Source organism: Melopsittacus undulatus, chromosome 16, assembly GCF_012275295.1.
Source record: "Melopsittacus undulatus isolate bMelUnd1 chromosome 16, bMelUnd1.mat.Z, whole genome shotgun sequence".
NCBI lineage: Eukaryota > Metazoa > Chordata > Aves > Psittaciformes > Psittaculidae > Melopsittacus > Melopsittacus undulatus.
This window is the reverse complement of record NC_047542.1, coordinates 5,208,380-5,234,380: the sequence shown is the minus strand read 5'-3', so window position 1 is coordinate 5,234,380 and position 26,001 is coordinate 5,208,380. Positions and strand designations below refer to the sequence as shown.

The following is a 26,001-nucleotide window of genomic DNA, read 5'->3' as shown; positions in this document are numbered from 1 at the left end:
CTGGAATGCCACTGAAGAGCCCCAAAGCTGCCGGGATTGTTTGCAGGGCTGAGAACTGATCTTTTGATGTCTGCTGGAAGCTCCTTTCCTGCAGACCTGCCACCAGCTCCATGTGCCAGCCCAGGGTCCTGCTTCTTCCCAGGCATGGTCCTGCACTTGGGTTTGAACTCCCTGCAAGGCTTATGCCATCTCCTCTGGGCTGCAAACTGCTCCTCGGGGGTCAAGCCTTGAGTTTGACCAAAGGGTGGGAAGAGATAGTCTGGATCAGGGATGCTGAAAGACCTGTTCTGCTCAGACATCCATGTATCCATGCAAGTGCTAGAAGGCACAGGCTGCTCTCCAGCATCCATTTTGGTGGCTTTCACCCTGGAGGAAGAGGGTTGGGAGAAGAGATGATCCCTATGGACAAGGGCAAAGCAGGTAGCCAGCAGGATGGGGTTTGTTTCATGTTAGTTTGAATGTCTGACACATCCCAATGGCCTCACCCAGGCTGGGAGGGGAAAGGTGAGTATGTGGGGTGGGTCTGGGGGGAAAGGATGGCTTCTAGCCCTGGATTGGGGTCATCTGGGGAGCAGGGATGGGTTATTCTGGAGACAGATGGATTTGGGTGGGAAATGGGGCCACATCCCATCTCTGCATGGCCAGGGCATGGAGGAATGTTTCCCATCACCTCCAAGATGGGGGTTTTCCCTAACCTAGGAGGGATGCAACCCCTGGGCACAGACAGGAAGAGTCCTGCTGACTCAGCCCCCCGAGGCAATGGGCAGGTTTATGCACAAGGATGATGTGGCCCCAGCTCATCCAGGTTGCAAGAGACGCTGCTCCCATCCACGCTAATGAGCAGGTTGGGGCAGAGTGAGGACAAGGCTACACCTCCCAAGGAGGTCAGGGGAAGGCAGCCCCCAGGAAGGCCCAGCAGCTCTGGGTGAGCTTTGTTTGTCAATAAAGAGCTGGGTTTCCAGGGCAGCCCCATCCGTACCTTTCATCATCCTGGCAAGGAATTTGATGATGGGTTTGGGGCCAGATGCTAAGTCACCCTGTCCCATGGGTGAGCGCTGACTGGCAGAACCAGTTGTCCCAAATATGCCCGGGTGTTGGGTGGAAATAAGGCAGGAGAAAGGCCCTGCCCACCCCTCTCCTCCACCCTCAACTTGCATCACCCCAAATAACAACAATAACATACATGAAAATAAATAAGTGGGGGAAAAAAGGGGGGGGGGGATGATGAAGGCTGCAGGGTCAGGTTTTCCAATTTTGTCCCCAAAATCAAATGCCACCTTCTGAGTAAAAACCAATGGAGGTTTTTCAGGTTTTAGGTTTTTAGTTGTCTCAGTTCCTGAAAGGGGATGTGCTGCTTTCCTGGTAAATCTAAAGGAGGCAACAGCGGTGGTGAGTGCTTCCTGGCTGGTGCGAGAGCTGAGCCACAGCTCCAGGCACCACTTTGGAGGCTGCTTTTGGTTGTGTTTTATTCTTTATTTATTTTTCTTTCAAGACGTACTAAAGGAGACAGGAGCTCACCAGCTTTTCCAGTAAACCCCATTCGATTTCAAGCAATTCATCCCACAAGTATGTGTGGGATGTTGGGAACTCCTCGGTCTCATTCGGGCGAGGGAGTCCAGATGGACCTCGTCTGGAATAATTCAGTTCCCGGTGGCTGGAGCTCTTTGCTCTAAATGCTAATAGAGTGAGTAATCGGAGACCTCCATCCAGTAAATTATTTATCTTATCTCTGGAACTCGGGAAAGCATCTCAGCCAGCGACTTCTGCGGGGGAAAGCAGGGAGAAGTGCGCTGACAGACAAGAGTCCCAGCTGGCAGCACCACTTTTACTAGAAAAGGGAAAAGTTTAGACACACGTTTGCCCGCGATGAAATAACAGCGGCGAGGGGGGAGCGGGCGGGATGGGGACCGGGAAACGCCGGGCACAGGCGGCGAGCGGCGAGGCTGCAGGGATAACGTGAGGAGTAAGCGGCACAAGGAGGGCTCGGTAGCGGGGGTGGTGCCCCTGAGAGCCGGGACGCGACCGCAGCCGGTGCTGCCCGGAGCCGCTGCTCCGCCGTGCCCCGCTCCGGAGCCCCCAGCCCCGGCTCTCCCGGTGCCGGCGGTGGCAGCGCTGGGCGGGCCCCGCCGCCGGCTCCGGCAGCACCGCCCCCTGGCGCTCCCCGGCCCGCCCCCAGCCCCCGCTACGCCCGGGGCCGGCCGGGGGCCGCCGCCACACACGGGGCCCGGCGCCGCGCGGAGCAGCCGGGCCGCGGCCGCTCCCTCCCCGCCCCGCAGCGGCCGCCTCCGCCCCGGGGCTGCCCCGCCCGGCCCCGGCCGCTCTGCACCGCGACTGCCGGCTCCGAGCCCCCGGAGCGGCTGCGGAGGTGCCGGCACCGGCCCCGGCCGGGCGAGGGGATCGGGATGCTGCTCTCGAAGATCAGCTCGTTGGCTCATCTGCGCTCCGGGACCGGCGGGGAGCTGCACGCCGCCAAGCTGCAAGCGGGTAAGGGCGGTAACGGCCCGGGGCGGCGGGTAGGGGCCGGTTGGAGCCCCGGCTGCAGCGGTAACGGCCGCGTCTGGCGCGCAGGGAAGGAGAAGGAGCCCCTGGAGCAGCTTTACCGCGTGGGACCGCTGCTGGGGAGCGGCGGCTTCGGGTCCGTGTACTCGGGGGTCCGCCTGTCCGACAGCGCCCCGGTAAGTGGCAGGGCCGGCGGTGGGGCGGGGGACGGCAGCGCGGCGGGGGCCGGCTCAGCCCAACGCTGCCCTTGGCTTGCAGGTGGCCATCAAACACGTGGCTCGGGACCGCATCTCCTCGTGGGGCGAGCTGGTGAGTGCGGGACCACCGGGACAGCGGGAGGGGGATCCGGGCGTCACCGGGGAACGCAGAGCAGCTGAGTGGGGGATGCCCGGTACCGATGGGGCCGAGCAGGGCAGCACCGGAGCATCCTCGGTGCAGGGGAGCACGGTACTGTTGTGGCCAGGCAGGAGGGTACTGGAGCATCCCCTGGATTGGGGGATACCCAAGCACCGTTGGGGCTGTGCTGGTGGACAGCCGAGCTTTCTCCTGGTTGTGGGATGCCTGGTACTGGTGGGGCTGGGCAGGAGAGTACTGGAGTATCCCTTGGACCGGGAAATATCCAAGCACAGTAGGGGCCGGGCAGGGGGACAGTGGAGCTTTCCCCAGATCGGGGGAAGCCCAGGACCAGTGGGACCAGGCAGGGCAAAACAGCAGCAACCCCAGGGCAGGGGGCACCAGACCCCTGGCGCAGCATCAGCCCAACTGATGGCATCACGGTCCCCCCGCAGCCCAACGGCACTCGAGTACCAATGGAGATAGCCATGCTGAAGAAGGTGGGCTCTGGCTGCAGCGCCATCATCCACCTCCTGGACTGGTTTGAGCTGCCCGACAGCTTCGTGCTGGTGCTGGAGCGTCCGGAGCCGTCACAGGATCTGTTTGACTTCATCACGGAGCGGAGGTTCCTGCCTGAGGAGCTGGCGCGGGGGCTGTTCCTCCAGGTGCTGGAGGCTGTGCGACACTGCCACAGCTGCGGCGTCGTGCACCGAGACATCAAGGACGAGAACATCATCATCAACCTGTCCACCGGAGAGCTCAAGCTCATCGACTTTGGCTCCAGCACCTTCCTCAAGGACACAGCCTACACCGAATTTGACGGTGAGCCCAGAGCTGGGGGGATGCTCCCAGTCCCAGACAGTGCAGGGCCCAGCCTGGCTGGGCACCGGCAGTTCCCTGCGTTGCTGGAGGGGGAGTTCATTCTCCAGCAGCTGCCAAGTTGCTTTTTGGCGAGGGGCGGATGTTGTGAAACGGGAGCCGACAGCCTCTGCCACCCGCCCTGCCCCTGGCTGGGGGTTGCCAAACCCGTGCTAGGGCCGGTTTGCAGGCATGGGAGCGCTGGGGCTGCTCAGCTCCTTCGTCTGCCGAGGCTTGTTCTGATGATTTCCCATAGCTGAGGGGGGGGGGGCAGGAGGGTTTTCCCCACCCGTGGTGGGGTTTTCACTGTAACGGTCGGTGCTCCCCCGGTTCCCTGCTGCCATCTTCCGGCACCGCGGCTGTTCCTTACAACCCAAAGTTTGTCAACAAGAGTCACGTGCTGATGACGGGAGCGGGTGACACAGTGTGTGTGTCCCCGTGGGGCCCTGCTACAGCCTCTGCGATCCCAGGGATGCATCCGCCCGCTGAGCTGTGCCTGTATCCCATAGGAACACGCGTGTACAGCCCGCCGGAGTGGGTCCGCTACCACCGCTACCACGGCCGACCAGCAGCCATCTGGTCACTGGGAGTGCTGCTTTATGACATGGTCTGCGGGGACGTCCCCTTTGAGCGCGATGAGGACATCATCGGTGGGGAGGTCTTCTTCCGGCGCCGGGTCTCTGTCGGTGGGTACCTGGCTTCGTGGCACAGGGGAGAATGGGGTTTGGGAGGTGGCTCCACACGAGCATCGTGTGACTGACGGTGGGTCCCGCTTCTCTCCCCAGAGTGCCAGCACCTCATCCGGTGGTGTTTATCCCTGCACGCTTCCGACAGACCATCCCTGGAAGACATCTTCAACCACACGTGGCTGCAAGCCCTTCACCTGCCCCAGGAGACAGCCGACATCCACCTGCACAGCCTCATCCAGGAGCCTGGCAAGTGACAGCTCCAGGCGGCTCCTGGCCACAAGCGGCACAGAATCCCAGACTTGTCCTTGTGAGCACAGAACTGAGCAAGGATCCTCAGGTGGCACCTGCACACCTTGTCCTGGACCTCGTCTTCCATGCACCAGTGGCCGCCATCCGGCCCGGCTACCCTGGGCTTTGTGTTGTTGTTTAGTTTGCTTTGTTTTGGTTTGTTCTGGTTTGTTTTCTGGGGGAGATCGGTGTTTGCCTTTGTCCATTTTGGGTTTCAGGGGGACTGCGGTAGAGTTTTGGGATTGGCTTTTCAGGGGAGGTTTGGGATTTTGGGCGATTTGGGCTTTTTTGGGGGTGGGTTTTATCAGGGAGCTGGGGTTGGGGCTTGGGTGTAGGTTTTGTGGTTTGGTTTTTGTTGTTGTTTTGTTTTCTTTGTTTTGTTTCTGTTTTGTTCCTGGGCTTGGAGGCTCCCAAGTGTCTCCTGACCTGCTGGGTTCAGGAACACAAGAGGAACAGGGACCTTCTTGTGAGGAAAGCTTCCACAGGGAAGAACTGCTGGCGGGGGCAGGTCCAGGGTGGTGCCTCTTCTCCTCTGGCCCCTGCTCCAGTGCCTTCAGTTGCCATCTGGGCTGTGCTGGAGGAAATACTTGAATTTTCCTACTCTGGTGCTTTTCTGAGACTCGCCTGGATCTCCAGCTCCTTCCCAGGAAGGTCAGAGGACATGCGGGAGCCCAGCGGGCAATGCCTCCGGTGCCTCCATCTCACGTGGATTCGTCTGGGGTTCCTTGCATCTGTGCCCTCACAAATGCACAAACAATGCAAACCAACAGAGCTGTAAATATGGACAAAGTTAGAGAGGAGCAAAGTCTGTTGTACAGTTGTTAATAGTGATAAGATTTGACCTTTTTTCTTGTTGCTCCAGTTTTGGTTTTTAACTTATTTTCATGAATTTGTTTTTTTTAAGAGTTCTAGCCAGTGGGCAGTTATTTATTTATTTATAATTCCCATGGGTTTCCAACCCGAGCCTTGCTCCTGCAGCTGCTGATCCCCTGGTTTTCCATTGGGGTCTTCCCTCCGTGTGTGTCCTGTGTCTGCCCCCAGGTCCGTAGTGTTCCTGCCAGCAGCCTGGGGGGGTGTGGAGCGGCTGCCTGCTCCCAGCTCCCTGTGCCCACAGCTGGGCTTGCTGCTGTTTCCCTGCCACGGGCAGGGTCTCAGTCTGCAGATGAGGTTTGGTTGTCTCCAGGGGTGTCTTGTTTGGGGCTGGGCCAGGGGAGCTGGCCCAGGCTGTCTGTGTGTCAAGTCTCAATGTGTAGCCGAGTGTTGAGCCGGTGGATTTGTGTTAATAGTTCATATTGTACAGGGGAACTCAGAAATCTTATTTTTTTTATGCGGTTTTAAATAAAAATGAACCACTTGATGTGATGGAGCCATCTGTGTATTGCAGGGTGGGATGAAGGATGCGAGTGTGCAGGGTGCTGAGCACCACATTGTGGCTACTGCAGGGACCACCAGTGTATGTCCTATCGGGGCTGACTCAAAGGCTGCTGGGCCACATTAACCAGGGGGAAGGATGGATCCATCCCTCAGCAGGATGCTTCCAGCGTTCACTGCTCTGGACAGGTCTCATGGAGAGATCAAGGTGCTGGATCCCTTTCGTTCCCATCCTGGTGCTGGGTTTGGCAAGTAAACAAACATCAAAGCACCCGACAGACGCCGGATGTTGTCAGTTTTGGTAAGGCAGATCCTGTTGCTCCGGCTCTGCTGGCGCGGAGCAGAGCGGGTGCTGGGTGCTGGGGGGTGAAGGAAGCCGCCATGGGCTGTCCCCACCTCCAGCTCGGCTGCGGTGAGTGTGGAGCCAGAGGAAGTTGATCTTGGGATCAGCAGTGGTTAATGCTTCGCTCGAGCTTTTACTCTCCACACTGTCAGGCCCCACTTCCAGCCCTGCGGTGTGTTGGTGTAGGGGCTGCTGGGTTTGGGTCCTTTATTTGCTGTTCTTTCTTGGGATTTTATCACTTTGTGCTGAATTGGAAGCCCTGCTCCTGCTTGACCTCCTGGCCCCTGCTGCTGTGTGCCCAGTGCTGTGTGTCTGCTCAAAGAAGGGACACGTTTCCCTGTCTGCAGGTTGTTTTCCAGCCTCCTTCCCTTGGCTTGCCCCAGGGATGGATCCCGTTCCCGGCTCACCCTGGGCTGGCCAGCACCGCTCTGGGAGCCATGGGGCTGCTCTGTGGGAACAGGGATGCCTGGAGTGTGACTGGTGTGTGGGTCACTGCTGAGAAACCTTCGCTCTGGGTTTCTTTACCTCAGCTGCATCTTTCACCTCCTCTCTGGGGCTGTGAGGGGCAGGAAGTGCAGCTCCAAACACCCTCCGTTTTTAGGCCTATTTTGAGCTGTGGCTTGTATTGAACCTCCCCTCTCACTTCTGCCCCTCCAAGCTGCTCTCAGCACAAACCTCCCCCCTGCTGCTGTGGCTGTGAGGGGCCAGGCTCCTCGGGTGGCCGCCATGTCCCTGAGCACCCCCAAAGCACTGGTGCAGCCTGAGCTCGGCCCAGTCCTGCCCCTCAGCACTCACCAATGGCTGTTCCTTAGGAACCTCACCACAGAGCAGCCAAGCAGGTCCAGTGTGAGGCCGGGTGCTCACAGGCACTTGGTTTGTGCCCTTGCTGCTGGGGTTGTCCCCACTGGGCTTGTGCTGCAGACGGGAAGAGGGGCACAGTGTCCCCCCACACAACCCTGCTGCTGGGCACCATCTTGTCCTTCCACATACAATCTTGTCCTGCCAAGGTACCATCTTCTGGGGTCAGAGGCCAATCTTGTTCTTCCAAGGTACCATTTTGTCCCTCTAAGGTCCTATCTTGTCCTGTCAGGTGCCATCTTGTCCTGCTCAGGTGCCATTTTGTCCTGTCTGGTGTTCAAGCGAAGCCAAGTTTTGGGTGCTGGAAAAGGATCTTGTTTGATCCCCTGTTCTCTGCTTTTCCTGGAAGACATTTACACCAGCTCAAGTCTGCCTCTTGATGGTGGGTTTGTGCTCATGGGGCTTGTGCTGCAGGACGGGAAGAGGGGCACAGTGTCCCCTGACAAGACCCCACTGCTGAGCACCATCTAGTCCTGCCCGGGCGCCATCTTGTTTTCCCAAGTTACACTTTCATCTTCTGGAGCCACAATCTTGTCCTTCTAAAGTACTGTTCTGTCCTGCTCAGGTACTATTTTGTCCTTCTAAGGTGCATCCTCTTGTCTTGTCCTTCTGAGGTACTACCCTGTCCTTCTAAGGTACATCCTCTTATCATGCCCAGGCTCCATCTTGTCCTGCCTGGTGACCATCCTTCCCTGCCCAGCTGATACTTGGAAATAAGGGGTTACCATTGTGCTTGCTTGGTGAAGCAGAGCCGTAGGTCATGCCAAGGTAACCATCTCCTGGGTCAGAGCACAGTATTGTTCTAAGGTCCCATCCTGTCCTGCCTGTGAGCCTGAGTGCTGCAAGTTCTGGGTGCTGGGAAATGATCTTGGTTGATCCCCTGTGTTCTGCTTCTCCTGGGCAGTGAGACCTCCACAAGGCCAAGAGACACCAGATCCATGTCCCAGACCTCTGCCATGGGGAAGGAGCCCTGGTGGATGAGATAGGAGAGCTGCAGATGGCTGCCCATGGCTCCCTCCTTGCTGCCCATTGTGGCACGGGGACTGCACACACAGACTGGGGGAAAAGGAGTTTTCACCCCTTGTTTCTCCTTGATGGGGAGTTCACTGCCCTTTGGTAGGAGAGGACATCACTTAGAGTGAGAGTTCCTGGGCCTTTGTATGAGGAAACCCCCTACTTATTCACTGTAAAAAGCCAGCTGCACAACCTTTCCCTGTGTACAGTCAAACGCAGCAGCTTCAGCTAAAGAAACACGTTTTTAAAGGGGTTTATTCCCCTCTTTCCTTCCTCCTTTCCCCAGCTTGGGTTCCCTTCCTCCAGGGTCATGTGTATGTGAACTCGGTCACCGTGTTTTAGTTGGGAGGGGGTTACGCAAGCCCCAAACCGGAACAACAACTCCCGTTTCACCCTGCAGCAGTCCCCTCGGCCGGCCTGAGCACAGCCACGTGGGGGGAACCCCTGCGACCGGCGGGGCTTGAGGGATACAGTGAGGAATGGGCTCCCCATAGCGAGCTCGGACGCGGAGCACTGCGGGGATGCTGCCGTTGAGAGCGGAAGGAACGAGCCCGGTAAGTGCCGCACCGCGGCCGTTAACGCCGGTGGCACCGGGAGCCCGGCGCATGCGCGGATGATACCGTTGAGGGCGAGGACGGCTCCCGGTTGTGGCGGCGCTGGGCCCGGTGCAGCCCTCAGGGCCCGGTGCCCTCAGGGCCGCTGCAGCCTGGGCCGGGCACGGGCAGGCGGCACAGGCGCTCCGGGACCGGGATGCTGCTCTCGAAGATCAGCTCGTTGGCCCATGTGCGCTCCGGGACCGGCGGGGAGCTGCACGCCGACACTCGGCCCGGGGCGGCGGGTAGGGGCCGGTTGGAGCCCCGGCTGCAGCGGTAACGGCCGCGTCTGGCGCGCAGGGAAGGAGAAGGAGCCCCTGGAGCAGCTTTACCGCGTGGGACCGCTGCTGGGGAGCGGCGGCTTCGGGTCCGTGTACTCGGGGGTCCGCCTGTCCGACAGCGCCCCGGTAAGTGGCAGGGCCGGCGGTGGGGCGGGGGACGGCAGCGCGGCGGGGGCCGGCTCAGCCCAACGCTGCCCTTGGCTTGCAGGTGGCCATCAAACACGTGGCTCGGGACGCAGCATCAGCCCCGCGGTAACGGTCGGTGCTCCCCCGGTTCCCTGCTGCCATCTTCCGGCACCGCGGCTGTTCCTTACAACCCAAAGTTTGTCAACAAGAGTCACGTGCTGATGACGGGACCGGGTGACACAGTGTGTGTGTGTCCCCTGGTCCACAGGCTAAGGGAATGATGTCTCTGTGTATGTATATATGTATGTAATTTGTTGTACGGTTGTTAATCGTGATATTTGGCCTTTTTTCTTGTTGCTCCATTTTTTAAAACTTATTTGGGACTTTAACTTATTTCCATTATTTGTTGGTTTTGGGGTTTTTTTAAGAGTTCTGGCTGGTGAGCAAAATTATTTATTTATTTGTAATTCCCATGGGTTTCCAACTCCTATAGCTGCTAATCCCCTGGCTGAGGAGGGAATTTGGGAGTCCCAGAGGCAGCTGCTTCCAGCAGGGAACAGCCAGTCCCTGCTGCAAGCAAGGATCTCCTGGAGCCATCCTTAACAGCACCACCAGCACATGGTACTGGGAGGTTGATGCCTCCATTAGTTGCATGTGTGAGCCACTGGAAAGCCTTGTGGTTGAGGAGTGTGGAGGTTCCCCCCCATTCCCAATCCCCTCAGCTGCTCCAAGACCTAAGGAATTCCTTTGTGTAATGAGCTGGACAGTGAAAAGGCCCTTGACTGTATCAGGCTCATAGGGGACCAGTGTACATACAGGTGGGTAATAAGCAAATCAGACCTGGCTGAGTACTGGAACTCTGTTGCAGTGTGTTTCCACTCATGTCTTTATTGGTTCTCTGAACTTACTAACTTCCTTCCAGGCTCATGCTTTTCCCACCCCCCTTTCCCTGCCCTTCACCTTCCTTTTGTACTGTTTTCCTAGACAGCTCCATAAAACTCACTCTGGGAAGAGTTGAGTGAGGACTATCCCAGCACCACCTTTGAAAGCATCAGCTCTCAGTTGGAACACCACATGCCTAAAGCAAGGTGAAGCCTCCTGAACACATCAGGGTTGGTTGACACTGATCATCATGTTGCACTCCCCCTGCTTCAAATCAAACCCCAACTGGCGCTTCCCAGCAAGACTGAGAACACAGTAATAAGTTTAATGTACAAACCCAGACACTGCTGTATGTGGACAGCTCTACATCTGTGCCAGCAGAAAGTAGGATCCTGGGGGGTAAAAAGGCACTGAAGGCCTTGAATGTTCCTGCCCCTGCTCTGCTGAAGCAGAGGTGCTCAAGGCTCCAGGTCAGGGATGTGGCTCCAATCCCATGCCAGACTGCAGCAGCAATGGCCTGAAGACTCCCTGCAGTCCCTCAAGGCTCTCCAAAACACTCCTGCAGGAGCTCCAGTCCCATAGCTCTGCTGTGGCTCTTGTGAGGTTAACACGAAGCTTGTTTCCATTTCTGTCTTCTCTTGCTGCTCTTAGGACACTTCAGTGGAAGATGATCTTTTTGTATTTGGAGTTGGGGATCTGTCCTCGTGCCTTCAGCCTCCTGACCGCTTCCCGCATGTGTTTGGGCTGCAGGGGTGGCAGCTCCCCCCACTTCTCACACACGTCCAGTGCTACACATCAAAAACCAAGAAGAGTTCCCATAAGCAAGACAGTTAAGCTTAGTCCATTTCCTACTGTTTGAGCTTAAATTTTAAAGGCAACAGTTAACATTGGGATTTACAGCTCACATTTAGCTTAACACATAAGAATGAAATGCTTTTTGGGCTTCTCTTTGAGTGAAAAGTCAGTCCTAAGGACATCAATACCAGACCAAACCACTTAGCTACTAAGGCCTACGCTGGTTGGAGCCACACAAGCACTTACTATTTAAACCTTCTGCTCTAAAGCCAGCCCTGGGCTGGATGGTGTATTCTGGGGTGTTATGTATGGCAGTGGCAGAAGTGGACTTACAGATCAGTTTCTTTTCTATCATTTCAGGTATCATTCACACCTGCCAAGGACATGAAGCAGATAACCACAGGAAATTACCAAGGACAGCACTGAAGCTGCTTATAGAAACCACCTCAGGCAACACAGCACCTCAGAGACAGCAGCAGGCCCTGGTAAGGGTGACCCCAGCACACACAGGCCACATTCTGCCTGACAAGTTTATACAAACTTTGGCAGCAAAGCCTGTGCCTCTTCCTCATCCAGGCCAAGCAAGCAGGGACACAGCTGGTCAGCCTCCCAGCCCATGTCCCTGAAAGATCCTGGCTCTTCCCAGGAACGGAAAACATTTACAGGTTTAAGAGACTTAAGTATCTAATTTCCCTCTGGGCTGAATTTATCCACAGCAGTACCAAGAGAAGATCCTTACTGCCCTGCTCACAGGCTGACTTGCAGAGCAAGAGCTAAGTTCTCCTCAGAAGGGATAAACCAGGAGCCTCTGCTGATGGGTGAGCAGTGACACCAACAGGCTTAAAGGGGACTAATGGCAACACCATAAACCACCCTTCTCTGCTTGGCTCTTAACCACAGCATTTGGAAGCTCAGAGGGCCCCACAGGGGCAGAAAACCAGAAAACATCCAGCTTTACTCCATTGTCCTGCTCTGCTGCATGCAATGCATTCATCCCATCTTTTCCACTGCCTCCTCAACATCTGCCACTTACCTTCCTCCACCACCTCCCCAACAAAGACCTTGGAAATGCCGGACATGGCGATAACCACATTCTGAGAGACGGAGGTGCCGGTGATGGACTGGATCAGCTGGACATGAGGAGGAGAGTCAGCTGAGTGAGGTACACATGGCAATGGTGAAGCATTTTAACTTGTATTTAGCAGTTTGAGCCTGTCAAGTATCAACTGACAGCTCAAGACATGCAGAGAACAGCAGTGACTGATCTTTAGAATTAGATCTACAGGGCTGGGTACATGCTGGCTGTCAAGGTTTTAGCTTTGCTTGTTCAGCTGCTGACCCTGAACCAGCCACTGCTTCTTCCCGTTGCCTCACAGCCCTCCAAACCAGCATCACTTTAAAGTAAATTCTGATTTAACTGCATAAGCCATGCAAGGGCATTGAGCTGGGACACAATGAGATCAGCAGAGCCAAGGACAATGGTCTGAGCCACAGGGGCTGAGATGCAACTGGAGGAGAGCACACCAAGGCCCAGATAAGACGCCAGCTGGGCTTAGTAAGGCTCAGCCTGCTTGCCCTGCTCAGACTCCATCTGTGGTGAAGCATTACTGATGTCATACCCGTTTAATGGCAGCTTTGGGGAAAGCAGAGCGCCGGTACATCTCATAACGGTTCAGCTGTTCTTCAGAAAAGGAAGAGACCAGTATTCTGCATGGAGAGCATTGATTATTACAGCAAAAATTAGCACAGAATCCTGAAGCTCCTCAGCCTGCTGCAAGTCCTGCAAAGCCCTCTGACCCTCCCAAGCCTCCTGCCAGAGCCAGGAAGGCAGTGCTCAGGTTTGTAACACAAAGCCTGTTCAGGAGGGATCCAGGATGGAGCTACAGCCATTGCTCACCACGGGCTCACACACAGATGCAATCACAGAATTACTAAATCCCAAACTGGTTTGTGTTGAAGGGACCTTAAAGTTCATCCAGTTCCAATCCCTGTCCCAGGCAGGGACACCTTCCAGAGAAAAACTTACTCCTTATATCCAACCTGCACTTCCCCTGTTTCAGTGTGATCCCGATTGTCCTATTGCTCCAGTCCCTGACGAAGAGCTCCTCTCTGTATTCACTGATTACCGCACACAAAGCAGCAAACCCCGAGCACCGACGTCCCCCAGCCCCACTGCGCTCCTGCACTCACTGCATTTTCTGGATCTCGTCCTCGTCCACCTTGTGCTTCTTCTCCTTCCTCTCCTTCAGCTCCAGCTTCACCTTCTTCGCCGCTGCCTGCTGCAGGCTGGGGTCCTCCCCGTCCCCCACCTCCCTCTCCGCGCTCCTCACCTGCGCGACAGCGCAGCGGTCAGCTCCGGGCCCGGACCCCGCTCCCCGCGCCCCCAGCACGGCCTCACCTCTCCGTCCAGCCCGTCCCCCTTGGGCTCGCCGCCCGCTCCGGCCTCTCCCGGTCCGGCCTCCCCTGCTCCGGCCGCCGGCTCCTCCGCGGCCATGGCCGGACCATCGGGGGACGGGGACGGGGCCGCGGGCGGCGGCTCCTGCGCGGCGCCGGCCCCGAGCTCCTCCCGGCCCGCACCGTCAGGCTCCGCCATGGCGCTCCCAGCGGCGTCGCCTCTTGATGACGTAGGGCTGATGCGGGGGGCGGGGCCTGTCGCCAGGGCAACGGGTCAGCGGCTGTGGGGGGACTGGGGTGGGAAGGGCTGGGGAAAGGGGGGGACTGGAATGGGAAAGGGGGGGGGGTCTTAGGAGTGTGGGGTGGGAAGGGCTGGGAGGGCAAGAGCTGCGGAACTGGGGGCACTGGGGTGGCCAGGGGCAAGCAGGGGGTGTGGGAGGGCGCAGGGGGAGCCGGGCTGCGGCTGCAGGCCAGGACCGGGGATTCCCTCCAGCCGCGCAAGCCCTTTGCATTGAACGGTAGTTGAAGCTGGATGTGACAAGGAGCCACGTTACAGCAGGTGTCCAGCACAGCCCCAGGCTGGGCCCAGAGGGGAGTGAACAGTGACATGGACCTCCTCGAGGTATGGCTGTGGGTTTCCTGCTAGTTTTGTGTCCTGGAAGCTGTTGGGAGCCCCTCCTTGGCATAGCGATTCTCACCCTACTGCTTTGTGTCTTTGCTGTGCTGGAAAGTGGGATAATGTTAATATAGGGCTGCAGGATTCATCCCAGCAGGCAAAGACTTGGAATTCCTTTGTCAAAAGGTGCTAAATAAGTGAAATTTCCAGCCTTTGTGCATTATCCTCTTCATCCTTGAGGTTTGGTGGCCCTGAGCCCCCCGGCATGAAGGTAGCAGTGCATGCGAAGGCCCAAATGAACACTCAGTGGGTGTGCTGGACACCAATGCCGTGATCCCTGTGTGCAGCACAACACAGGATCAGGACGAGCTCCCTTCACTTTCTTCAAGTGCAAACAGAGCTGTAAAGGGCTTCCCCCAAAAATTGCTGCCATCAACCCATGCTCATCCCCTTCGAGCGGCGAGCAGCCATCTGTGAGGGCTCATACTGTTAAGAGTGTGTTCAAACAAACCATCTGACCATATCGAAATGATTTTTATGCTGGCTTGTAGCATTATGCAGTGGATAACAGCTTCTAACTGCTTTGCTTCCTTGGCATGCAGTGCAGAATGCCACGCACCCCAGAGACTTCCCTGTGGGAAAACAGCTGCAAAAGTGCTTGTGATTATTCATCCTCCCAATAAACACATGGAAGGAAAACTCTGGCAAAGATATTCCTCCTTTATATGTACCCTCATTTACATACGTTCCTCCTTTGCATGCATACCTTCTGTATATACCCCTGAGCTGGTGCCTGCACATGGTTTACACCTGGCTCCTCCAGTCTATCAGAGATGTGAGAGATGGAAAATCCTAGAATCCCAGCCCGGTTTGGGTTGGAAGGAACCTTAAAACTCCCCCAGGTCCAATCCCTGCCACGGGCAGGGACCCCTTCCACTGGAGCAGCTGCTCCAAGCCCCTGTGTCCAACCTGGCCTTGAGCACTGCCAGGGATGGGGCAGCCACAGCTTCTCTGGGCACCCTGTGCCAGCTCCTCAGCACCCTCACAGGGAACAGCTTCTGCCTAAGAGCTCAGCTCAGTCTGCCCTCTCTTGGGCAGGTTCAAGCCATTCCCCTTGGCCTGTCCCTACATCCCTTGTCCCAAGCCCCTCTCCAGCTTTCCTGCAGCCCCTTTAGGCACTGGAGCTGCTCTGGGGTCTCCCCTTCAGGAGCCTTCTCTTGTCCAGGCTGCCCCAGCCCAGCTCTCTCAGCCTGGCTCCAGAGCAGAGCTGCTCCAGCCCTCGCAGCAGCTCCATGGCCTCCTCTGGCCTCGCTCCATCAGCTCCAGGTCCCTCTGGTGCTGCTGCCCTAGAGCTGGATCAGGGCTGCAGGGGGGGTCTCATAGAGCACAGCAGAGGGGCAGGAGCCCCTCCATGACCTGTGCTCACCCTCTGGGTGTGAAGCCCGGCACATGGGGGGGATTCTGGGCTGTGAGCACACACTGCTTTGGCCAACCTCGGCTCCGTTCACCCTGCAGCTCGTGCTGGATCCTCACTTTGGTGTTAATCACACGGGGAAGGAATAAAATGAACTAAAACGAGCCAAAAGGTTATGCACATAATCGTGCCCCTGGGAATAACAGCCCCGGAGGCGGGGCCTGAGCGAGGCCACGCCCCCTCGTGCACAAGCCCCGCCCCTCCTCTGACCCCGCCCCGGAAGGCCGCGCACGGGGGGGGGCGTGGCTCGGCGGGAGGCGGCGGCGGGCGGCGGCGGCCGGGCCGGGCCATGGGGAAGGAGCAGGAGCTGCTGGAGGCCGCTCGCACCGGGAACCTGCCCGCCGTGGAGAAGCTGTTATCGGGGAAACGCCTCAGCTCCGGCTTCGGGGGCTCCGCGGGGGGCGGAGGAGGAGGAGGCGGCTCCGGGGGGGGAGGCGGCGGTGGAGGCAGCGGCAGCGGCGGTGTGGGGCACCCGCTGTCCAGTCTCCTCAGGTGAGGCGCGGCCTGAGGGATGGGGGGGCTGTGGGAGTGGGACTGAGGAGGAGGTGGGGGTATCAGGAAGGGGCTGTGGGCCTGTGAGTGAAGGGGACGCTGTATGGGCTGGGGGCCCTACAGGGCTTGGGGGGCTGTGGGTGAGGCAGGAGGGTGTGGGCTTTTGGGGTGTTGTAGGACTGTGGAGCAGGTTGGGAGTTTGGAGCTATGGGGTGGTTTTGATAGGGGCTGGAGGAGACAAGAGGTTGTGGGTCCGTAGGTTAGGAGACGTGAGGTGGGGGTTGTGGGGCTGAGGGGATTGGGGCAGGGGTTGTAGGGAAGGGAGGCAGCTGCAGGGGTTTGGGTGTGCGCTTTGTGTGGAGGCCGGGGTGAGAGGCTGTGAGCAAGGGGGTGTTGAAGGTCTCTGGGGCTCAGTGGTGAGGGCTGGAGCCCCAGGGAACACAGATATGGGCTGCAACACTGCAGGGATAGAGGGACTGAGGGGACCAGTCCTCGGGGCACCTGGGCCAGTGTGGGTCAGAGAAGGGGTGAGTTGGATGGGAATTGAGGGTTAAGGGGATGGGATGAGGTATTGCATTGGGCTGTCATGGATCTGGAGTGTGAGGACAGCCTGGAGGAGCCCTGAGGGTTTGATGCTACCTGTGGGACCAGGGATGTGAGGAGGCTATGCTGGAGGGGCTGGTGGTGGAGCTCGTCAGGCTCACATGCCCTGAGGTGAGGAGTAGCAGTGATTGGAGCTGGGAGAGGACAGGAGGCTCTTTGGAGTGCTGGGTTCTGCTCAGGTGTGGCATGTCCCTTGGGGATCAAAGTGCTGCAGGGCTGTGGGTGCTGCTGGTTACCATCTGTAGCTGCAGACTGGTGTGACTGGGAAACGTGGTGTGTGTGGAGGAGGACCCTGGGTCAGGCTGCTGGCTGAAGCCAGGGCATGTGTATGTTCCCATGGTGAGGAGAGCTGCTGGATGGATTTAATGGAGCAGATGTGCAGCTGGGTGCTGGACAAGGCATCCTCTCTGCTCTTGTCCTTCCTCAGTGTAATGTTCATGGCTTGCAGAGCTCCTCTGCTGTGGGTAGGGTAGGTTTGGGGCTCAGCAGCCTGCCCTGGGCTCTGTGCTGGGGCTGCACTAGCAGATGGAGGGTATGTTCGTTTACTTTAGCATTTAAAGTACTGTGCTGTGTAATTTGCTCCGTTTTGAAGCTCTGAGACCTTTGTTAGTTTTTTCTCCTCCCCCTTTTCCCCAGCATCTCCCAGTGAAACCACTTGCTGGTGCATTTCTTGACTTGCAGCTTTTTGCCATTTCAGCTGCTCTCCTGGAAATGCTGCTGTTCCTGTTCCCTGAGCAGCTGGTTTATACTGGGGAGGAGATTGGAGTCCGGTGCTAGGTGACACTGTCACTGTAGGACCTGACTGTTCCAGGGGTATGACTTGCCCATTTGTGGCCAGATTTGATCCATTTTGTCTTTCACGTAACCTTACCAGTTCTTGCTGTTGCTGACTCTGAGAGCTTTTTCTTCCCCAGTGCACACGTTACTCCTCCAAAATGTAATCTCAGGTTGAGCTTTATTCTCTTTTAATACGTTAAATGCCCTGGGCCCTTGTTTTGAGTGAGAGGCTGCTCTGACCACTTCAGGCTCGTCTGCGTTAGAAGGTGGATGTACTTGCAGGGTGTTCAGATTAAAGTGAAGAGGGTCAGTGGAGTTAAATACACACCAGGAGTGTTATCAGCCTCTTGTTCTAACAGCTCCGCCGCGCTGGCCGGCAATGCGTGGGGCTGACACAGCGACCCCTTTTCCCTGGTAGGAGAAGTGCTTGTGATTCCAGCTGGGCTGGGGAGTGGGGCAGGCTTTGATCTGAGCAGTTAACACGGTTTTCCACGTGTAAATGTGGTTTTGTGCCTGAAGGATGGTGAATCCCACTGCTGTCATTCATTGCTCTTGTGTTCATTAACCGTCTAAAATGTCTGTCAGTGAGACCCTTCTCCCACCAAATGTACCAAAACTTCCCAATCCCTCAACTGTGTTTTGTTTTCCTTGCTGCTGAGTAATGTCAGGCTTTTTGCATGCTCATGATGGTGGGTTTTGTTTTGGAGGCGTGTTGGTGTTTCCAGCACGTTGGGAGTCACTGCAGTCCTTAACTTGCTGTGTGAAATCTGCTGCAGCCTCCCTGCGTTTACAAGAGTTTACATGTGCACGAATGCTCATTCCCAGTGTGATTGCAAGCCCATGTGGGTCGTGGGACTGTTTGTAGAGCAGTGGCTGCAGTATTCCTGTATCTCAGTGTTCCAGATGCCAGCAGTGACCCTGAGGATAGTCTGTGGTCACCTCTGGCAAACTGGCAGTGGTGGGAGAGCTCAGGATCTGTGGGTGCAGCACTGGGAACTAGGAGGCTGCTGGGGATTCTTCCAAGGCTTGGGTGCTGTGGTGGATGCTGCATGTGAGATATGCAGAGTGGACTTTCAGTGCTTCAGAGGCATTATGATTGCTTCCAGTGATCTGTCGGCTTCTTGGGCTTTTACTTTGCTTTAGCTGACTCCACCTGGGAAGATTTCTGCTTGTTTTATAGTGATGAGGCTTTAGTGGAAGCAGCTGCTAAATGGAGCTGTGAGATGATTGTTTGGAGAGCAGCTTGGACACGCTGGGCAGGTTCAAAACTGTTTTCTGTAGCGTGGACTCATCTGAGTGACTGCTCAGTGTCCTGTGTGGCTGTGAGGTGGCTCTGAGCTCATGGCAGCAAACACACTCCTTTGTGTCACAGAATCCCAGCCTGGTTTGTGTTGGAAGGGACCTCAGAGCTCCTCCATCTCCAACCCCTGCCATGGGCAGGGACCCCTTCCACTGGAGCAGCTGCTCCAACCGCTGTGTCCAACCTGGCCTTGAGCACTGCCAGGGATGGTGCAGCCACAGCTTCTCTGGGCACCCTGTGCCAGCGCCTCAGCACCCTCACAGGGAACAGCTTCTGCCTTAGATCCAACCTGAACTTGCCCTGTTTCAATCTGAACCCATCACCCCTTGTCCTGTCACTGCAGTCCCTGATGAAGAGTCCCTCTCCAGCATCCTTGTAGCCCCCTTTAGACACTGGAAGCTGCTCTGAGGTCTCCATCAGCTTCTCTTCTCCAGGCTGAACAGCCCCAATGTTCTCAGCCTGGCTCCATACAGGAGCTGCTCCAGCCCCTGAGCATCCTCGTGGCCTCCTCTGGGCTTGCTCCAACAGCTCCATGTCCTTCTTATACCTGGTGTTTGTGCTGACCGAGGGACTGCTCTGAGCTGGCGTATGAAACATTTTGCACCTTTTTTCTTTTCTAAAGAGAGCAAATGCCAGTCCACAAAGTCATAGAAGATGCCTCCAGCAATAAGGTCTGTGGAATGTGTTGGTTTATCACATAAACTTAACTGTCCCCCATGTTTAGTATAATTTCAATGTGAACTTTGTCAGGATCTGAGGCTTTCGTACTTCCTGCTTAGATCACTGAGCTGAGCCCTGTGGGTGTGAGACGTGCACAAACTCCAGTGGAATCACCAGGTTCTGCAGGTAAGCAGGAAGCAGGTTGTGATAAGCCAAATGAAAAGGAAATGCAAGGACAATTAAAGATAAAGGCTCTCCCTGGGGGGCGAATGTGCCACTGTGTAACACTAGGAATATTAGGCAGGAGAATAAAGCTCGTGAATGAGGGGACACTAACAGCAGGTTGAGGTACCGGGGAGGACAAGCAGCAGTAGAGGAGAGGGAGACCAGTTTCTGGTTTTGCCAAAGCAGATGGTGGGGCTTACAAAGAGGTGGTGGTTTGCCAGGCTTGGGGGAGGTTTGGCTTCATGCTGCCATCCAAAAGCTGATCCATTCAGGGCCTGGAAATCTGTGGAAAGCTGGATCCAGGAGCCTGATGCACATCTCTGCTCCTTGAGCACACTCTGACCTGCCTCATTTGCAGAGCATCTCTCACAGAACATGGGCAAAAGTGGCTTTTGGAGATCAGTGAGCATCTGGAGATAAAAACAACTTAATGTAACCACAGCTTAATGCTTGTTAGAAATGCTTTGTGGATCCATGAGCTTTAGTCGGGTTTTGGGGGTACTTCTGCACAGAGGATGCAGAATTAGGATTTCTTTTTATTTATTCTTTTTTACTGCTTCACTGAAGTTAAAGACAGGAAGTAGCAAACCAATCTGTGGCCTGAAATATCAAGCTGCATTCAGTAGGTCTTGCCAGGAGCAGTAAGGGATGAATTGTGTTAAAGCCAAATCTGCAGCAAAAGCTTTTTCTGTTCATCTCTTGATGTGAGAAGACTGGATCTTTGTTGGCGAGAGGGGAAACTGAGGCTGCTGCTCACCCCAGCTTGTGTACACCATCTTCTGTAAGTTAGCAAGGAGAGACTTCTGCTGTGGATCCAGACTTTTTTGTATACATCTGTTGTGGGAAGGGATTTGGTTGCTGCTTTAGGGAAGCCACAGCAAGCGTTCTACTCAATCTGCAGCACTTATTGCTGGTGACTAGTTTGTTTGGTTTAGGAAACATGGTGTAATGGCTGAACAAGGATCTTCCAACGCTCTAAATATGCTTAGGAGACAGGAAAGTTATTTCTGTTTTCAAAAGAAGTGGGGTTCCACACTTGTTCTTGTGTGACCGGATGATTTAAAGGAATGATGTGTTAGTGCTACATGTTCTCCTGGTGATCCGAGGTCTGGCTGCAGCCTTTCTGCCTCCTGTGTTCCCGTTTGGAAGGGAAGTCCCATTCCGATGGTGCAGCCAGCTGGGGAGGAGAGGAATTGCTCTTTACATGATAAGGAAAAGGCTGTTTGTGTGTGTGTCCACTCTCAGGTGTGTTGTTATCACATTGTGTCCTTAAGAGCTAGCCCTGCAGTGTGTGGCTGAGATAGGGAGCAGCAGCTCCAAGGTCTGAGCTTAAAGATAGTGTAAAGGTACAAGCAGAATATTTCCCTCTTTTCCCCCCATAGAAAGGAGGTGCTCCTGTTTTCACATAAACCAGGGCTGTGTTGAAAATCACCACTGGGCCTTTCACTGCTCTTGGGGCTGTGATTAATAATCTCACCCACTTTTAAACTGTCTTCTATTCCACACCCTGCTTGCAAACAGCAAAGCAGGACAGAGCTCTCTTTAATTAGGTACTGAACTCTGGGATTGGTGAGAGTATCAGTGCCATGGGCGTTAGGTGTGCACCAGCTCTGTTCTGTGAATTGTTTTCTAAGCACTTTTCAAATCCTTCAGGAAGGCTGCAATTATTGGCAGGGCCTCTGAGGTGTTTTGGATCTTTGGGATCTTCTAATTCAGCTTTGGAGCGTTTTATTTGCTTGCTTTGGTTGGCACAGTTCTGTGGCTGGGGATGTGGCTGGGATGGACTGGGGTTTTCTTGCCATAAGTTTGCCATGGGACCTCAGACAAGTTGCGTTATCCATGCCCTGCTTTGCTCCCCTATTTTCCTCTTCAGAATGGACTCGTTTTTTAGGTAGCACCCAGGGCTTGCTTGGAGTGCACAGGAAAATTGTTGTGTAGGTGGTTTTCCTTTCTGGGAAACTCCCTTGGGAGAGTTTTGTCCTGCTTCCTTTCAGACGGGCTGCGCAGGCTGAGGTTTCCATGCTGTGCCTGCTGGTTTGCTTGGCAGTGGACAGGAGGGGCAGTGGTGCTACGGAGACTGTGAGGAGCTGAGTTCAATGGGTGAGGAGTTGGGAACAGGTTTGAATCAGTTGAGGTGTCACAGCCTTCAAGCAAAATGCTTTGGGCACAGCACATTGGATAGAAATCTCTGCTAATGGTCAGTAAAAGTGTCCTGTGTTGGCAGTGTTAGGACATTGGCACTATAAGATAGGAGGGTGTCCAAGCTGGGGTGGATTCTTCTGGCTGTTGAGTTCCCATCAGTCTTTACCCACATGCCAAGTCCTCTGGTGTCCTGGGACTTGCTTTCTTGGGAGCACCAATGTGTCTGTGTCAGATGGAGGGTGAGAACACAGCAGCTTAATTCTTGCTTTGCTTTGAGAATTTCCCAGCAGAGTGTTTTGAAGTGTCAAACAGGTTTGGGATATATCCATATGCTCATACTTGAAACACTCCAAGGGGGAGTTACTGTGATCAAAGATGGGATGTTAGGGGTGGCAGGTGGGTCAGGATGTTAGATAGGTCAGCTTAGGTTGAGGATGTCAGAACCAAGCCAGGCACTGCCTGGTGATGGATTCAGGATTTAAATAGCTGCAGTATCCCCATGTGTTCAGGGCCAGGAGCAGGGTGAGGAGGCAGCACTCCTGGGCTGCTTTTCCAATTGCTAGGTTACACTCCTTCCCAGGAGCATCATTTTGCAGCTCTTAGCATTCACGAGGCACACAAGATTTATGCTCTGCCCCATCATGGGAGGAGCAGTGAATTGCATCCATGACATGCAGTTTACTTACTTTCCATGCCTCGAACAAGACTGGCTTCAGAGCTGGCTGGAGGATCCCAAAAAGCTCTAGGAAGCCTGAGGACTGAGGAGGTTGTTTGTGTTTGGGGTGCCTGCAGGGGCAGTTTGAGCTCTGCACTGATGCTTTGGTTAAAATGCTGGGTGCAGGCTTGACATCTGCATCTTGAAGACTTTAGGGCTGGCTTTGTTGGTGCTGGAATTAGCAGCTGCCTTCAGCACTTGGTGCAAGGGGTGTCTCTGTGTTTACCTTGGTGGCAGAGTGGATGCCTGTGGCACTGGAGTGGAGTGAGTGGATGTTTGTGAGAATCCCTGATGGCTTTTCAATCTATATCCCCCAAGTTATTGTCCTGCCATTGAGCTCTGTGTAGGAATTTCGGGACCCAGACCACAGCTATGCATGTAAACAAATATGGGATGTTTGAGCAATGAGATACTGACATTTCCACAGCTTCATTCCCCTCTACTTTTGTCTGCAGTCCCAAAACTGAAGAAATGTCACTGTGGATTTGAGTACATCCAGAGCTCTCTGTTTCAAAGGCAGGAGCTGTGCAGTGTTCAGCTGGGCACTGAATGCTCAACACAAAGGTTTCCATAGAATCCCAGACTGGGTTGGGTTGGAAAGGACCTTAAGACCCTTCAGCTCCAGCCCCAGCCACGGGCAGGGACCCCTTCCACTGGAGCAGCTGCTCCAAGCCCCTGTGTCCAACCTGGCCTTGAGCACTGCCAGGGATGGGGCAGCCACAGCTTCTCTGGGCACCCTGTGCCAGCGCCTCAGCACCCTCACAGGGAACAGCTTCTTCCCTGTATTCAGTGAATATATTCAACCATATAGTTGAATTCCTACACACCACCATTGACTATATTCAACCTGAACTTGCCCTGTTTCAGTTTGAACCCATCACCCCTTGTCCTGTCACTACAGTCCCTGATGAAGGTCCCCTGTTTTCTCTCCCCAGCAGTGTTGTTCCAGGATGAATCACTCCGGCTGAGCTAACAGACAACTCTTGTTTCATGAGGCTGTGCAGTTCCTAGATCCAATAGGAGGGAAATGGCAGAAACCTGCAGGTGACAGCACAGAGGAGCAGGATCTCCCCTTCCTTTCTCCTTTGCTTGCGGAGCAGTTGTCCTGCTGCAGCTGTCTATGTAGTAATTCAGAGCTGCATATGGACTGTTGGTGGAAGCTGAGCTGCTCTACTTCATGACGTAGGTCCTACTCTGGCTGGTTAAGGCTGTTTGGCAGATAGCTGAAATTTCTGAAGATGAATGTGGGAAACAGTATTTGATCTTTTAGGAGCAGCTGAGCCAAAAAACAGTGTTCATCCAGTAGGATTTTTATGACATAATGCATTCTTTTAGTGAGATTGAAGGAGAAAGCAGGATGTAAAAGATGTAAATGAAAGATGTGGTACAGAATATGGGTAACAAGTGCAGTTCATCTCATACTGAAAGGGAAAGGCCTTTCCCAGCTGCACTCGGACAAGGATAAGGCAAATTCCTGGAAGCTTGCAGCAGGTAACATGTGCTAATGCCTTGACCCTGTGTGAGCCCTTTGCCTTCCATGAGGAGCTTCCACTGAGCCACATTCAGCCTGTGAGTGCAGCAGGTTGTAGGGACTCAGTGGTGATCCTTCTGCCTGCACAGGGGGTGTTTGATGTCTGGTGGGTGCTCAGATGAGCTTTCCCAGCATATCCATGGTCTTCCAGGCTGTGCCAGCCACTCCTCTGCTCTTTTCCACTTCACAGATCCAGGCACAACTCAGTAACACTCTGACTGCACCAATCATTTCAAGGTGAAGTGTCCTCTTGAATGAAGAAGGTGCTTTTGAGTAAGAGTGAAGGCCATTTCTTTGTATCACTGACACCAGGTGTGAGGTCCTGTCATGCTGAGATGTCCCAAAGAGCTTGCTCTGGAGTACAGCTTAGTCATGGAAATGGAATAAATCCTATTTCACAGAAACTGGTAAAAATAAGTGTTGAGGATTGGTTTGTTTCTATGGCAACAGCCTGGAGAAGCTCATCCAGCTGCTTCTGCAGAAGGGAGGAAAACAGGAATTGAACTGTTGGTCCACCTGGGACTGTAGTTGTCAGCAAGAGGAAGGTCTTTGATAGACTGATGAAGGGGTAAAAAGCTTAATTAAAGGCAGAGGGCAGGAAGATGGGAGCTGTGTTCAGAGAGGAATTGCTGCTGGAGTGTGTGAATGTGCCCTCTTCCTCTGCCGGACCTGGAGAGCCTGGGCTAGGTCCTCAGGACTATTTATAGCCTGTTTCCCAAAGGATTGTTTTCTGAACTTGCTTGCACCTCACATCGGGGGGGAGATGCTCTGCTTACAGCAAGGCAGAGCTTTGATGCTGTTCATCATTTTTAAACCTGGTTTTAAACCCTTTCTGTCCTGCAGTGACTCCAGGGCTTGCTTGGGAAAGTTCAAGGTTGATCAGGAAATCTCTCTGTGGCATGGGCTGGGAGGTGACCTTTGACACGTTTGGATGACTAGCTGAGCTGAATTTTCTTGATTCCCTTTAACTCAAGCTGAATCATAGAATCCCAGAGTGGTTTGGGTTGAAGGGACCTCAAAGCTCCTCCAGCTCCAACCCTTGCCACGGGCAGGGACCCCTTCCACTGGAGCAGCTGCTCCAAGCCCCTGTGTCCAACCTGGCCTTGAGCACTGCCAGGGATGGGGCAGCCACAGCTTCTCTGGGCACCCTGTGCCAGCGCCTCAGCACCCTCACAGGGAACAGCTTCTGCCTTAGACCCAACCTGAACTTCCCCTGTTTCAGTCTGAACCCATCACCCCTTGTCCTGTCACTGCAGTCCCTGCTGCAGAGCCCCTCTCCAGCATCCTTGTAGCCCCCTTTAGACACTGGAAGCTGCTCTGAGGTCTCCATCAGCTTCTCTTCTCCAGGCTGAACAGCCCCAGTGTTCTCAGCCTGGCTCCATACAGGAGGTGCTCCAGCCCCTGAGCATCCTCTGGGCTTGCTCCAACAGCTCCATGTCCTTCTTATGTTGGGGACACTGGCACTGCACAGAGTGCTGCAGGTGGGGTCTCCCCAGGGTAGAGAGGCAGAATCCCCTCCTTCAACCTGCTGCTCATGCTCCTTTTGATGCAGCCCAGTTCTGATGCAGCCTGATGCTCCATAGCAGTGTGTGCCAGGGCAGAGTTTGCTGTGGATGTTTGTATCCTGGAGGAAAAACCCAGTAAAGCATCCAGACTGCTGGATAATGGCTTTGGATTTCAAACTGGTTTTATCTGTACAATGTGAACATTTGTGTGGTGCTTTACTTTTTTCTAAACCAAGCCTTTTAGCAGTCTTTGGCACATACAAGCATTAAGGTGGCTGTTTCCCCCCCCCCCCCCCCAGTTAGTAAAGGTGAACTTCTGTCTGGGAGGCCCTGAGATGCCAAGTGCTGAGGCCATGTACATTGTTGATGATGAATCCTACCTTGCCTGACTGTACCAGTAAATGCATCTGAAACTATCAGGATGTTGATGAAGTTACAGAAGTTGCTTTTGAAACGGGAGTGTGTGTACCCAAGGCTTGCACAAGGCTTTCACTGGGCTCTCAGAGAGAATCTGCTGTTTAGCTTAAGGAAAATCAGAGCTCTAGTTCATCTTGCTTAGATTTGGTAAACCCATGTTATGTTAGTGCTCTTCCCTTGTTATTTATAGACACGGTTTCTTTTAAAGGGAAACTAAAGT

General features: G+C 54.8%; 3 protein-coding genes and 1 long non-coding RNA gene across 11 annotated transcripts in view; 3 read left to right on the top strand and 1 right to left on the bottom strand.

Annotated features, from left to right (window-relative positions):
- Nucleotides 1–2,288: 2,288 nt before the first annotated feature.
- On the top strand, nucleotides 2,289–6,024 carry PIM1 (Pim-1 proto-oncogene, serine/threonine kinase). 2 transcript variants are annotated; one of them, XM_034069689.1, is made up of 6 exons: nucleotides 2,290–2,484; nucleotides 2,569–2,675; nucleotides 2,758–2,808; nucleotides 3,288–3,654; nucleotides 4,200–4,376; nucleotides 4,476–6,024. In XM_034069689.1, the coding sequence occupies exons 1-6, from the start codon at nucleotides 2,403–2,405 to the stop codon at nucleotides 4,631–4,633; spliced, it is 942 nt and encodes a 313-aa protein (XP_033925580.1). In that variant the 5' UTR covers nucleotides 2,290–2,402; the 3' UTR covers nucleotides 4,634–6,024. The 2 variants fall into 2 exon arrangements, with proteins under 2 accessions (XP_030898778.2, XP_033925580.1); XM_031042918.2 differs by having other exon boundaries at nucleotides 2,289–2,675.
- A 3,067-nt stretch (nucleotides 6,025–9,091) lies between these two features.
- On the top strand, nucleotides 9,092–13,589 carry LOC115945327 (uncharacterized). Of its 4 annotated transcripts, none has more exons than XR_004550331.1 (4): nucleotides 9,092–9,253; nucleotides 9,336–9,543; nucleotides 10,242–10,365; nucleotides 11,291–13,589. It is a non-coding gene; the product is annotated as an uncharacterized lncRNA (long non-coding RNA). The 4 variants fall into 4 exon arrangements; XR_004550329.1 differs by having other exon boundaries at nucleotides 10,238–10,341; XR_004550330.1 differs by having other exon boundaries at nucleotides 10,238–10,365.
- TAF11 (TATA-box binding protein associated factor 11) lies at nucleotides 10,436–13,538 on the bottom strand. Its single transcript, XM_005142158.3, has 5 exons — nucleotides 13,329–13,538; nucleotides 13,121–13,260; nucleotides 12,550–12,637; nucleotides 11,964–12,060; nucleotides 10,436–10,923 (listed from the first exon to the last, which is right to left on the bottom strand). Exons 1-5 carry the CDS (start codon nucleotides 13,521–13,523, stop codon nucleotides 10,793–10,795), a joined length of 651 nt encoding a protein of 216 aa, XP_005142215.2. The 5' UTR covers nucleotides 13,524–13,538; the 3' UTR covers nucleotides 10,436–10,792.
- A 2,114-nt stretch (nucleotides 13,590–15,703) lies between the features above and the next one.
- Nucleotides 15,704–26,001, top strand: part of ANKS1A (ankyrin repeat and sterile alpha motif domain containing 1A) — a 93,518-nt gene continuing 83,220 nt past the window's right edge. For all 4 annotated transcript variants that reach the window (XM_034069696.1, XM_031042892.2, XM_034069694.1 and 1 more), the window contains exon 1: nucleotides 15,704–15,906. In XM_034069696.1, coding sequence (XP_033925587.1) covers nucleotides 15,704–15,906 — 203 coding nt within the window. The remainder of the gene's footprint in view (nucleotides 15,907–26,001) is intronic.

Excerpts from the sequence above, each read along its gene's own strand:
- PIM1 (XM_031042918.2), top strand. The coding sequence starts at position 2,403 with ATGCTGCTCTCGAAGATCAGCTCGTTGGCTCATCTGCGCTCCGGGACC. Across the intron at positions 2,676-2,757 it reads GCCTGTCCGACAGCGCCCCG|GTGGCCATCAAACACGTGGC; the intron begins GTAAGTGGCAGG and ends CTTGGCTTGCAG. Across the intron at positions 4,377-4,475 it reads CCGGCGCCGGGTCTCTGTCG|AGTGCCAGCACCTCATCCGG; the intron begins GTGGGTACCTGG and ends TTCTCTCCCCAG.
- TAF11 (XM_005142158.3), bottom strand. The coding sequence starts at position 13,523 with ATGGCGGAGCCTGACGGTGCGGGCCGGGAGGAGCTCGGGGCCGGCGCC. Across the intron at positions 12,638-13,120 it reads GACGAGATCCAGAAAATGCA|AATACTGGTCTCTTCCTTTT; the intron begins GTGAGTGCAGGA and ends CTCTCCATGCAG. Across the intron at positions 10,924-11,963 it reads TGGGGAGGTGGTGGAGGAAG|CACTGGACGTGTGTGAGAAG; the intron begins GTAAGTGGCAGA and ends TTTGATGTGTAG.